Source organism: Hypanus sabinus, chromosome 21, assembly GCF_030144855.1.
Source record: "Hypanus sabinus isolate sHypSab1 chromosome 21, sHypSab1.hap1, whole genome shotgun sequence".
In the NCBI taxonomy this organism is placed as follows: Eukaryota; Metazoa; Chordata; class Chondrichthyes; order Myliobatiformes; family Dasyatidae; genus Hypanus; species Hypanus sabinus.
The window spans coordinates 31652184-31664749 of NC_082726.1; the positions used below are offsets into that span (position 1 = coordinate 31652184).

Consider the following 12566-nt stretch of genomic DNA (forward strand, 5'->3'; position numbering starts at 1 on the left):
GTTAAGGCATTGGTCTAGTGATCTGAAGGTCACTGGTTTGAGCCTCAGCTGAGGCAGCGTGTTGTGTCCTTGAGCAAGGCACCTAACAACACATTGCTCTGCGACGACACCGGTGCCAAGCTGCATGGGTCCTAGTGCCCTTCCCTTGGACAACTTCGGTGGCGTGGAGAGGGGAAGGCTTGCAGCTTGGGCAACTGCTGGTCTCCCATACAAACCTGGAAACCTTCCAAGGCGCAAATCCATGGTCTCACGAGACTAACGGATGCCTATAAATCCCATCATCCAAAGTTAACTCTTGTGGATTAAATAAAAATAAAAGTGAAAAGGGGTGGTTGTGGTTGTCTTGGTATTTTTCCTGCTGATGATGTGACCTCACAGAGTAGAGGATCACATACAAACAGCTAAATTCAAGGCTTTCCCTTCAAGCATGCAGTGTCCCATGGTTGAACAGCTGGGTGCAGGAGCCTTAATCAATTTTCATTCTCTTCTCCTTTAAATGGAAGGTTGGAGTGGGGAATTTTACCTTCTCCCTTTGTAGGTCGGAATGTTACTCCACCTCCCATTGAACACTCAGCAACACACTATGTCATTCCCTCTATAAATCATTCTCTATGCTCATGGTCCCTCTGATCAAAATCTTTCAAACCCTCTTGTTTTCTAGAGTGTCTGTTCTACATTGTGTACTCTAATCTTTGTGTGCTAATCCTTGACCTACCAGTCTGTATTGCTGATATGTACGGCATCAACCCTGAACCTTGCACCTGACTTCACTGAACACACTAATAACGAGGCAAAAATTGGCTTTGTGAATATTGAGTATGTTGAATATAACATAGTTCAATTTTTGGGGGGAAAAATCTTACTCTGTGAATTTAACGGTCCCATTATTTAACAAATGTCAATTATAAAGAAATGAATAACAACCTATTCAGATCCCATATTGGGAAATGGGGATTAGTTAAAAAATGAAGATCCGTGATTCTGCCCTTCCAGTCATTCCATTTGGAAACGAGGAAGACTTCCAGCTCAGGGCTCCAACACTCCAGTCTCCGCAGTTCAACCCTGCTGCCAGCACCAAGGCGTTCTTCCCATTTCTTCGTCCACCACTTTAAAGTCATTTGGCATTAAATTCATGCAGTTAAATCTAATCTTGGTCAAACAGCACCTCCAAAGAAGCCAGATACCATGCTATGCTTTGCCTAGGAGTACTTTGCCCAGTGCACGTGTGTGTGTTCAGACTGGAATGCTCAGGATCCGTGGGTTTTCCGTACACATCGCCGCTCCTGCTTCCTGTGGTTTTCTGCATGCTGCTCTGCTCTGTATACTCAATCGTCTTCTCTCTCCTTCACGCCCATGCTGTTACCTCTTCAGAATCGGGATGTAAGTCCAGAAGAAATAGATTTAAAGAATGAACCTTGGTATAAGTTCTTTTCGGAACTGGAATTCGGAAAACCGGTAAGTCAGTAGCTGAGCCGAAATTTTGGTTGGGTGTTGTTTTATCATTGTAGTAATCCCTGGAGGAAACTGATGAGTGAAGATCTGTTACAAAATAGTTAGAACATTTGACCCGGAACCTTGGCAAAGTGTAGCAAAGATGCATTTTTCTCGCATCCAGTTCTGCACTTATCTGAGATATAGTAACCAGTACTAATAGCCACCTTGCCCACTTTGTTCTGACCCTTGTTACTTCCCTTTGACCCCTACTTCCTTCAACTCCTTCCCCTCCTCTCACACTTCTCCATTTGCTCTCCCCTTTCCCTCTTCCTGTCCCCTCCTTTCTCTCCTCCTCAACTCCTTACTGGCTGTCCTCTCTTCAGCTTCACTTCTGCACCTTGCCTTCACTATCCCCAAGTACATCTCCTTCCCCTCTTCCAACCCCTGCCCCACCCCACTCATGTTTAACAACCTCCCATGTCAGAAAGAAGCAGCAGGCTGTTAGCCAAAGGCACAAACTAGAAAGCAAGACCACTGCACAGAGAGTATCTTGTAAAATAGGTGAAGGGCTTGCTGTCCTGGTGTCTCATGGAGGCAAGGATATTGATGAGAGACTGTTGTGCCCAAAGAGGAACTGTGTACTAACCTCTTGCTGAAGGCTTTGATGTCATCCCAGCAGAGACCAAGTCTGGAGATGGAGGTACAACTTGGATCGTGGTCTGTGGAGACAGAGGGTCCGGGGAGAGGGATAAATGGGTCTGTTTTGAAAGGAAAGGTGAGGGTTTCTTGCACTGGGCTTGCATAGACTGGAGAGATGAGGGCCATATCTTGGGATTAATGAAGGTTGTACGATTAGTGTTGAATACTGAACCTGAAAAATTACGCAGTGGTCAGTCACCTGGGCCTGGGATGTTTGTGAGGTCAGAGGCCAGTGGGTTGGTGGTGACAGAACATGACTTGGGTCTACACACACACACACACACACACACACACACACACACACACACACACACACACACACACACACACACACACACACACACACACACACACACACACACACACACACACACACCACACACACACACCACACACACACACACCACACACACACACACCACACACACACACACCACACACACACACACCACACACACCACACACACCAGTGTGCCCTGAGTTGCATGGAATAAAGCAGGGCTGTTGTGGAGGGAGCAGTGAGAGCCCATTCCTGGGCCTGAGCATGAGGTGGATTGGATGAGATGATGGAACAGCCCTTGAGCTGTGAGGTGGGGAAGAGTTAAGGGTCCCATCTTGGATGCTGCTTCTGTGGGTTACACCCAATGCTGTTTGATGCCTTGAGGTATTAACATAAGACATCTTATATTTGAATAGTATTGAAGTCAATTGACTGAGCCATCAGTGTAAATAATATTTTTTCTGCTGTCCTTTTTGCACTCTGGATATCAGCCTTTTATCAATGTGGTAGGTACTGGAGCCAATAGAAATCTGGTGAGAAACACCCCCCCCCCTTTGCCCCTTACCCCCCCCCCACCGTCTTTCCTGCCCTCATTCAAACTGTAGCATCTTACTGCCAGAAATAAGTCGCCTTTCCTTCAAGCAACTGGCTTCAGGAATTAGTTATCGATAAAGGAAGTGGTTAGTTGAAGTTTTGTCTCAGTTGTGTTAGTAAGAACATGCCCCCAATGCCTTCGGACAACTGAATGTTTCCGTCTGTCTGTTCTGAATCGAACTGATAACCAGGGGGTCAAAATCGCAATGCAGCTCCATGGTAAATCATGGCATTGGCCTGCTGATTGCTTTGGCCTGTTCACTGAACGCAGTGCTTGCTACCCAGGCTAAGTGCAAGTTTTAAGATTAAAATATGTGGATTTAGTGGTTGAGGTAAGAGTGCGTAATCAGTGGTCATGGCGTCCCTCACCCACTGGGCACTGAGCTCAAGGCAAATTTCTTCCCATTGATGCTTCTGTATGTGACAATCGCAGATTCCACTTGAACTTTATGAGGTCCTCCAGCCAAGCAGACCCCTTAGGAATTCTGGCCCTTGCCCCACACACCCATGGCCCAATGGCTGGAGGGGGAACCATGGATAATATTTCCCCTTCTCTTCCCATACTGAGGATTGTGTCTTACTTTGTGTGACATCAAGCATTTTGGACCGCTCGCTTGTCAGGCTGCTGGGCTCAGACACAGCAGTCCTGTTTATGAGAGGCAAATCCTGATTTTGATCCTGTAAGCAGGTCCTGCCCCCTCGGGATTTTTGCCCCCTGGTTCCTTTGTTCCTTGTGATGACTTGTTCTGTTCATTTCCTCCTCTGCTCTTTATCAGCCTCCAAAAAAGATATGGGATTATACGCCGGGGGAGTGTTCTATCCTTTCTTTAGAGGACAGGAAGGTAACTTGTGCACCTGTGTCTCCGACCTGCTGTGTGGCCATACCTTGTCCAAGAGCATTAACCCTTCAGATGCTGCAACCCATTAACTTCTGAAAGAGGGAGATACAAACCCCTGGCTGAGGTGAAGTCCCCTCTTTCAGAGGCCGATTTGCCAGGCTTCTCTGTTTGCATTTCAGACTCCGAGCATTCGTACTTTTGTTTTATTCCTTTTTTAACATTTGCGTTCAGCATTGATCCCCCGCTTTCAAGACCATTGCAGACTGTTGAGTTACTTATTGAATGTTATGGGTGTGTGACTGTCATGGTGCATGGTACAAATTTGTGTAAATAGTTCTTACAAAAGGCATCACTGGCATTTGAACATTTGCCCTCCTTCCCCATACACAGGAGAGAGCCCATTCCTTGCTGCACCTTGCTTCTGGCCGTGCTCCCTCTGAGTGTTTCACCTGAGGTTTGAAACAGCCTCCAAGCAGGAGAGCCAACTGAGCGTGCTCTCCCCTTCCTAGTCCTGCCAGGTACAGTTGTCCCACTCAGTGCCTGCCCCAAATTACTCAATTTGGGCCAGAACTGGTTTCTTAGAACCAGAAAAGTATGATCCACAGCTGATATCTATGGCTGTTAAACCAAGGATTTATTGGGTGAAATTTGAGGAACTGTTTCTATCTGTGCTCGTGATTTAGGGCTGTGGTATGGTGTCCTCACGATATGAGAGAAGCAATGGAGACTATTCTATTCTGGTTCCAATATGGCACAGGGTACTCTTAGTAATGACTACTGTAGGCACTGGGTAGCGTTTCATATACAAGTCAAACGATTTGTTAGGAGAATCTGTTTCATCACAAAGCCTCAAAAAAATTACTAGACAGAAAGAGGTACTTTGAGTTTAATTTTCAGAAGATAGTTGGACAATGGTTCACCAGCTACTGGGAGTCAAGAGACCGGGAAGTGAGAGCTTTCCAATTGACGTTGGATGGCATCTAGAAGTGGATAGGACCTCCACTAATGAGGAGAGTTTAGTGAAAGTTGGTGGGGATGAGGGGCATTCAGAGACTGGGGTGTCAGACAGTGTCTCCCCTTCCATCCCGAGAGTACAGTTATGTCACTGGTTAGATGTCCTGGGGGGTGAGGGTAGGGGTTAGTTCCAGTCTCATGATCAGTCCCTAACCTCAGCAGGAGCTGGTGGAGCAGCAGTGGAATGTCAGTGCAGAATTTGGAAGGAATGCTAGGGGGTGGGGGGGGGAGGGTAAATATTCCTGTCACTGTCATTCCTTTTTCAAAATGTGCTTCTGGACGTTGGAAATGGAAGGGATTAGGCATCAGAAAAGTACACTTACGGGCCAGTAACCTCTTGATGTCTCATTTCCAAACTCCTACTTGAGGAAATGGCTTTATAGAGCATAGGACAATACAGCACAGTGCAGGCCCTTCGGCCCACAATGTTATGCAGACCCTTAAACCCTGCCTTCCATATATCTCCCCCCCCCCCCACCTTAAATTCCTCCATATACCTGTTAGCGAAGGTATAGGCTACTGGAACCCAAGGTGTGCAGCTCAATGCCAGAAGCAGGGAGCAAAGAGCCCCCATTCATGAGAATCGGGTCTCTGGCGGAGTGTGGTAATGAAGGGACGTGTACCTTGTATTCTTTACTGCAAGGAGACAGGTTGGGTAAAATGATCAGGAATCTGAACTGGGGGACTCAGCCTATAGTGCGGGTGACCTTCTGAGCTCTGCGTCACCTTAGCATCAGCACGTGGGTGGAGAGAGCATGTGAGAGTGTTGGTTGGGTGATGGTTTCCACTTCATAATTCAGACCTGTGTTCATTTAAGATAAAGATGCTTGGTTTATTCTGCAGAGCTGCCGCCCGCCGCTCTTCGGCCCAGTCCTGCTGCGCTCTGGGTCTTCGGGGTTTGTGTGTAACTCTTGAGTTGGTCTCTCACAGCACTGCCCTTTCTGGGTGTGCTCTTGGACGTGCTGGCGCAGTGATTTCATTTGCTCTAACTGATTCTCTCCCCTCTTTAATCAGGATCAGCTAGAGAAAGACCTGTCTCTCTACCAGGCTGAGCTAGACACAGATTTAGAAAACATGGAGAAGCTTTTTAGAAGCCAGGACTCCCGTCCGTGGAAGGTACTCTTCACTTTCTCCAGTGTTAATCATTCATTGCATGCACTATCCTTGTCACGACTGGAAATCAGCAGTCTCAGCAATCGAACAGTGCAGGACTGTACACACACTGCCCATACCAAAGGCTAATAAGCTTGCAATCAATTGATAATTAACCCCGATGACAAGTTGGACCTTCTGCACTCTGGATTGAAGGACCCTTGTATCTTTGGGCATGTTCTTTTTAAAAAAAATATTACTCTCTCATTAGAGTTATGTTATTCTAGTGACATCAGAGTCTGATTTATTATCACCGGCATATGTCTTGAAATTTGTGAAATTTGGGGCAGCAGTCCAGGCTGCATACCAATTCTACTTAAAATAAAGCTGCTTTTCCTGCATAAGCTGACCTCCGAGGTGAGTTCCAAGGCTAGGTCCGCAGCAAGATTAGCTGTTGGCCTCGGCTTTGCTTCCAAACTCTGCCCGTGGCAGTTGTGTCCGCATGTGCTCGTTTGCTTTTATTTCAAACTGCTTCCTGTTGTGATACGTTCTGTAGCCAGTCCCAGTGTCCCTATCAGAACTGAGAGTCTCCTGTGGCTCACAGTGCTGGCAATGAGGCTCGGAGATCGGGAGGCTGTCAGAATGGAGCTGTGGACGGTAATGCTCTCTAGCTGTTTTGCCTGCTCTTTGCTGGTTATCTGCCTGCTCTCCCGGTTGTCTTTTATTACCACTCTCTGTTTATTGATTCTGTTGCTTCCCAAACCAGCTTTGCTCAATAGAATCCAGGGCAGCTGTAGAGAGGGATATTTGCACATTACTTACTACAGCTTTGAATGTCAGATTGAAATGCTTTTGAACAAAGGGCCCAATCTGGTGAGTTGTCTACAGTGCATGAGATAGTGAGCGCTGCAAAAGCAGATAGCACAGTGTGATAAAACTGAAGTAGAGTTTCGCCTAAATTAGTAGCATTAATTGCCACTTTTGTTTATAAAGGAAGCAATGTGTGAATGCAATTTTAGCGGATAAATTTGTCAAAATTACAGATTAAGTTAGAAATGTTTGAAGTTCACATGTATGAAATCTCTAAAACTGGTTGTAAATTTTCCACTTTTTGGCTTGATGCACAATGACTCATTCACAAACAAAAGAATAGAGGCCAAGACAGGACCAGCATGCTGGCTGTTTTTCAATCTGTCACACACACACACTTTGTCTGTTCCTCTCTCTTTCACTCTCCCTCTTTCTCTCTCTCTCTCTCTCCCCCCTCTCTCTCTCCCCCTCCCCTCTCTCTCACACTCTCTCTCTCCCCTCAACTCTCCGCCCCCTGAGTTGAACTTCTCAAATCACTGGCTTTATTCAACCAGGCAAGAACTCCTGGAGCACAAGCGCGGAGTGTGAGTTGAAGCTAGGTATCAGATCTGAAGACAGTGCAAATCTGCGTCCTGTCTCAGAAGGGCAGCTGGTGTCATCTTTTGCCCTTCTATTCTGTGTGGGTTATTTTAGATTTATCAATGACCCTTTTTATTTCTGTCTTTTCAGAGCACGTCACTGAATTCGGCCTTGGAAATCCCATCCGAGCGTTCGACATAGTAAGTACTATCAGCATTCTGAGCTGAGTTTGTATCTGAAACGTTGGTTTGCGCCAGTACAGTAATCTGTCTCAGCATCTGCTTCAATCGCATCAAAGTTTCTCTCCCTTTAAATGTTCTGTGCGTGTGTGTGTTTGTGTGTGTACATATACATTTGGGAGAAGTATGAGGCAGTTTCTTTTTAATTATTGCTCTGATGGCAATTGAAGAGAGCTTTTGTCGGCATTTCAATGTGATTTTTTTCACTGGTTCATATTGTAAAGAATTCAAGGATGTATTGGGAGGACCTTGAAGGATTTCTGAGTGTTTAACTAAAATATAGTCGGCAAATTCTTCAGTTTGTCAAAAACGTTTGGCAAAGTTTGCAACAACTGTCCCACATAAGTATTATGGGATGTATTTGGTGTGTTTGTAACCTTATGAAAGCAGTGATCAAAGTTCACCCTCCTCATTAAGATACTAACTGCAATCATTTCCTCAGCAAAATCATTTCCTCGGTTGTCAGATTTTGGAATTGAACTGTGGTGTCTCAGAGCCCTTCCTGTGGTGCAAATGCTTTGTTTGTTTGTTTCGGGACCTTGAGGGACTGTAATTAGACAGGGTGGATATCTTCAGCTCCTATTAGGAAGTTTTTCCTTCTGAGATGATTCTGATTTACTATTAATTATTTTATTTTAAGGAATTGCACATTAAAAGCAGCCACTGCTAAAGGGGCTATATAGAGTACATGGAGACTAGGGCAGATCTACTGTGAGCTCAGTCAATCCCTTTGTGAGTTGTGTTGATTGGTGTGTGGTGCATAGAACAGTACAGGATCATTCTTTTTTATCCACTTTGTCAGTACCAAATATGATGGCAAAATAAACTAACCCCATCTGCCTACATAAGGTCCATTTCCTTTGTACCCTTTCCTGTTCATGTACCTGTCTAAATGCTGCTTAAACATTGTTGTGATGTCTACTTCCACCACCTTATTGGCAGCATGTTTCAGGCATCTCTTTGGGGGAAACAGAATCTTGCTTCTTTAATCTCGTTTTAAACTTTTCCCATTTCGCCTTAATTCTGTGTCCTCTAGAGTTTGATATTTCTACCCAGGGAAAAAGACTCTGGCTCTCCACTCTGAGTGTGCCTCTCAATTTATAAACTTTTTTCACATCTTCCCTCTGCCTATAATGCTCCACAGCAACCAGTCCAAGTTTGTCCATCCTCTCCTTGTAGCTAATACACTACAAGTCTGAACAGACACCGACATGCACACACAGATGCAGTTTGACCAAAGTTAGCTTTAACTGCATGAGTGTTATGCCAACTGACTTTGAAGTGATGGATGAAGAATTGGGAAGGATGCTTTGGTGCTGGGATGAACCTCAGGCGACATCCTGCTGAACATCTTTTGCACCTCCTCCTACATCCTTCCTGTAATGCGGTGACCAGAACTGCACTCAATCCTTCAAATGTGGCTGAACCAAAACTTTTATACTCATTGCCCCAACCAGTGAATGCCTACTTTATCGCCATGTACTCTTGTGTTGTTACTTTCAGGGAGATGCAAACTTGTAACCCAAGATCTCTCCTGACATCAATGCTTCCAATGTTATTTATTTGTTTAATTTGGGGTTAGGGCGTGGTAACAGGCCTCTCCAGCTAAACGAGCCTGTGCCAGCCAATTTCATCCATGTGAACAATTAACCTACTGGCCAGTCTTTGGAATGTGGGAGGAAACTCACTCAGTCACAGGGAGAGTAACTGCAGGAACTGAAGTTGGCGATGTAAAGTTCTGTGTTGACCACTGGGCTACCATTCCTGCCATTCGCTGTTTACTTCTGTATTTGACTTTCCAAAATGCAATATTTCACACTTGTCTAGATTATTACTCCATCTGCTAGTATTTCCAACCAAATTTCCAACTGATCCCTGGGTCCCTTCCTCCTTCCCTTTCTCCTATGGCCTACTCTCCTCTCCTATCAGATTCCTTCTTCTCCGGACCTTTCCCACCCACTTGGCTTCACCTATCACCTTCCAGCTAGCCTCCTTCCCCTCCCCCCACCTTTTTGTTCTGGTGTCTTCCTCCTCCTTCCTTCTCAGTCCTGAAGAAGTGTCTAGGCCTAAAACATCAATTGTTTATTCATTTTCACAGACACTGCCTGACCTGAGTTCCTCTAACATTTTGTGTGTGTTACTTTGGATTTCCAGCACATCTGCGCACTTCCTCATGTTTATGATCTATATCCTGCTGCATCCTTTGATAATCTTCCTCAGTATCTGCAACACCACCAAGTTCCATGAAGTTTATAAACTTACCGTTCAGGCCACCAACATTGTCATCCAAATCATTTATATATGCACGATAAACAGTAGAGTTCCCAGACTGATCCTTGTGGAACACCAGTGGTCATAGACTTCCAGTCAGAATAATGCCTCTGCATCATTATCCTCTGTTTTATATGGACAAGCCAATTAGAATCCAAACTACCAAATCACAGTGGATCCCGTGTATGCTAATCTTTTGAATAGACCCTGTCCAGGGTGACAACGTCCACTGCCCTACTCTCATCAATCACATAATGCTTTTCAAGACGTCTAACATGCGGTGTAATACTGAACACTATGGTTGAGTTACAACATCAAAGATGCTACATTAAAAAAAATATTTCTTTGATCTTTGAGGAGAGAAAGCTTGCTATCGGTAGTGTTCTTGGTAAATGGGGAGAAGGGAGGAGTGACAGGGATTCCTCTCTATCCTACTGCTTGGTTTATACTTTAGGGTCAAAGTGCTGCAACAATAAGTTGTAAAATTAGCCAAGGTTTCCACTCCACATGAACTGTTGATAGTAAAGAGCAGATTTGGACCTGTCCTTTCGTACAGCATGCAGTTTTGCGTGACATTGGAGAGCATTCACGGCACAGAAACAGGCCATAAATCCCTACATGGTTTATGTTTCATTCAATGCTGCTTCCATCTCACAGCCCAGTGGCTGTTGGTACTAAATGGTTTCCTTCCACATGGGTGAGATACAAGAGGAAATGGTAGCCAGTATCAGTTAACACTTGAGGGGATCTGAGAGACATCTAACAAAATGAATATTGTTGTGTGTTATCCCACTGTAATGGAGAAGAGGTAGGAATTGCTCTAACAGTCCTACTAAACCACTTTTGTTTGGAACCTCAGCAAACTTAGCAATGGTACATTCACATTATAAGTGGTTGAAGCCACAACACCCAACTCAAGTCGAACTCAATAGTTACTGTTTGTAATCTGAAAATTAATCATTTATCCTTACTTTCTGTTATTTAACCTGTTAGCCAGTCAGTGACTGTTCAAGTGAGTTCTTATCTCATGTAGTAATCCTTAATATTACACTTTATCGAAAGCCTTCTGAAAATCAGTATACTGCATCTACTGGCTTCCCTTCATCTACCTTGTTTGTTACATTTCAAAGGAACTTAAGCAAGTTGGTGAGATACTGTATCCCTTTCATGAAATCTCATTGACTCTGTTCATTGTGGTCTGAGAAAGGAGAGGAGATGGACCTGTACAAAGAGAGCCAGGAGGATGAAAGAGCTGAAAAGGCAGGGAGAAGCCCAAATGGTAGAGAAAGAGAGTTTTATTTACTTTGGTCACTTATAGCACTTCAGCATGTCTTAAAGCCCTGTACCGCCAGCGATGTGGTTATAAGTAGGAGGGGTTAGAACCAGCAGTAAGAAAAGAGAGAGAGAATGGAATTAGAAGTGCAGGTGATGATGAAGGCTTGGATAAGTCATATTGTTTGGCGAGAGAGGGATGTTCTTCCCATGGAGACTGGAAATATTGAGAAGTGGCAGGGGGTGGCAGAGGGTGCAAGTTGGAACCTCAGCCTACTTACTGTCCTTGTCATGCCATTCTTATCCTTCAGCCTTTTCAACCCTCTGCATTGATTAGTATTGTGACACTCTGGCAGGATGGCATCTTCCACAACAGAATAACTGTCAATGAACAATTCAGTAACTCCACAGAGCTGAGATGAAAAGAACTATTAGTAATGTGATGGTGAATAGACTTCTACAGCCTTGTCCTATTGAAATTTTGTTGAAATTCTCAAATGCTCAGAGAAAGCTTTCAAAAAGTGAGAATAATTTGCTTTTTTAATATAAACATATTTGCAAGGCTTACCAGTGTTTGATTTGTGATGTTATTGTACTGAAACAAAGCATTTAACTGTTTTGAAGGATTTAAGTCAATGGCTTTTATCAGCGGGTAGAGGCTCCATTTATTGAGTGAGGTGGGCAGGTACTATATTATGTTTTAGCATCTTTCTGGCCAGCTTGTTTAAAATGTTCACTTGACATAACCAAATTTACAACTTTACTGAATCTCAAAGCACAGAGGACAACATCATGCCTGTTTCATCTGAACCAGTTCATCCAATGAAATGATGGATTATTTTCCACTCTCCTGTCTTTTTTCCCCCATTTCCAAGTGTAAGTACAGGGAAGTGTCTTTCTCTAACAGCTCAAGTTCAAGTTTATTGTCTTTTAGCCATATAGGTGTGTGCAGCTAAATGAAATGGTTCCTCTGGGGCCAAGGTGCAACACAGAATTCATAAAGTCTCACCTAGCACATATGGTTATGATCCAGCACATACACTCACAAAATAATATTAACACAAGTCCCTGAGTGGCATGGCCTGAAGAAAGATTGGCAGATTGACATTAAGTGCAAGGTGCATGATTATGTAGGGCAGTGTAATGTTACTGGTACTATTTTAATAAAACAAGAAAGAAAAGAAATTGCCTTTCAACTCACGAGAGAGCATAGGCCACCAATTTTTTGCTGTTGATGTTTCTGTAGCGGGCAATTTCTTTTTTACAAGATCAAGCTGCTAGCTCAGTGCTCAATCCAGCACAGATGGAAAGCTGGCTGGATTCGAACTCAGGAACTTCTGCCCCAAAGTCCAGTGCTGATGCCACTACACCACCAGCCGGCATAATAAAACCAGCAGCGGTAGATTTATGTGAAACAGCAGCAATAGAAGATGAAGAGTGACC

At 44.3% G+C, this 12566-nt stretch overlaps 1 protein-coding gene across 25 annotated transcripts in view; it reads left to right on the forward strand.

Annotated features, from left to right (window-relative positions):
- Positions 1–12566, forward strand: part of LOC132378921 (sorbin and SH3 domain-containing protein 1-like) — a 242548-nt gene that overhangs the window by 184354 nt on the left and 45628 nt on the right. For 19 of the 25 annotated variants that reach the window (XR_009507222.1, XR_009507223.1, XM_059946245.1 and 16 more), the window contains 2 exons: positions 5875–5976; positions 7492–7541. Coding sequence is in view for 23 of the 25 variants with exons in the window: in XM_059946245.1 (XP_059802228.1) it covers positions 5875–5976; positions 7492–7541 (152 nt within the window). In the remaining 2 variants the exon portion in view is untranslated. Of the gene's footprint in view, positions 1–1371; positions 1456–5874; positions 5977–7491; positions 7542–12566 lie in introns of all 25 variants that reach the window. The other 6 variants (XM_059946255.1, XM_059946253.1, XM_059946257.1 and 3 more) reach the window with 2 other exon arrangements.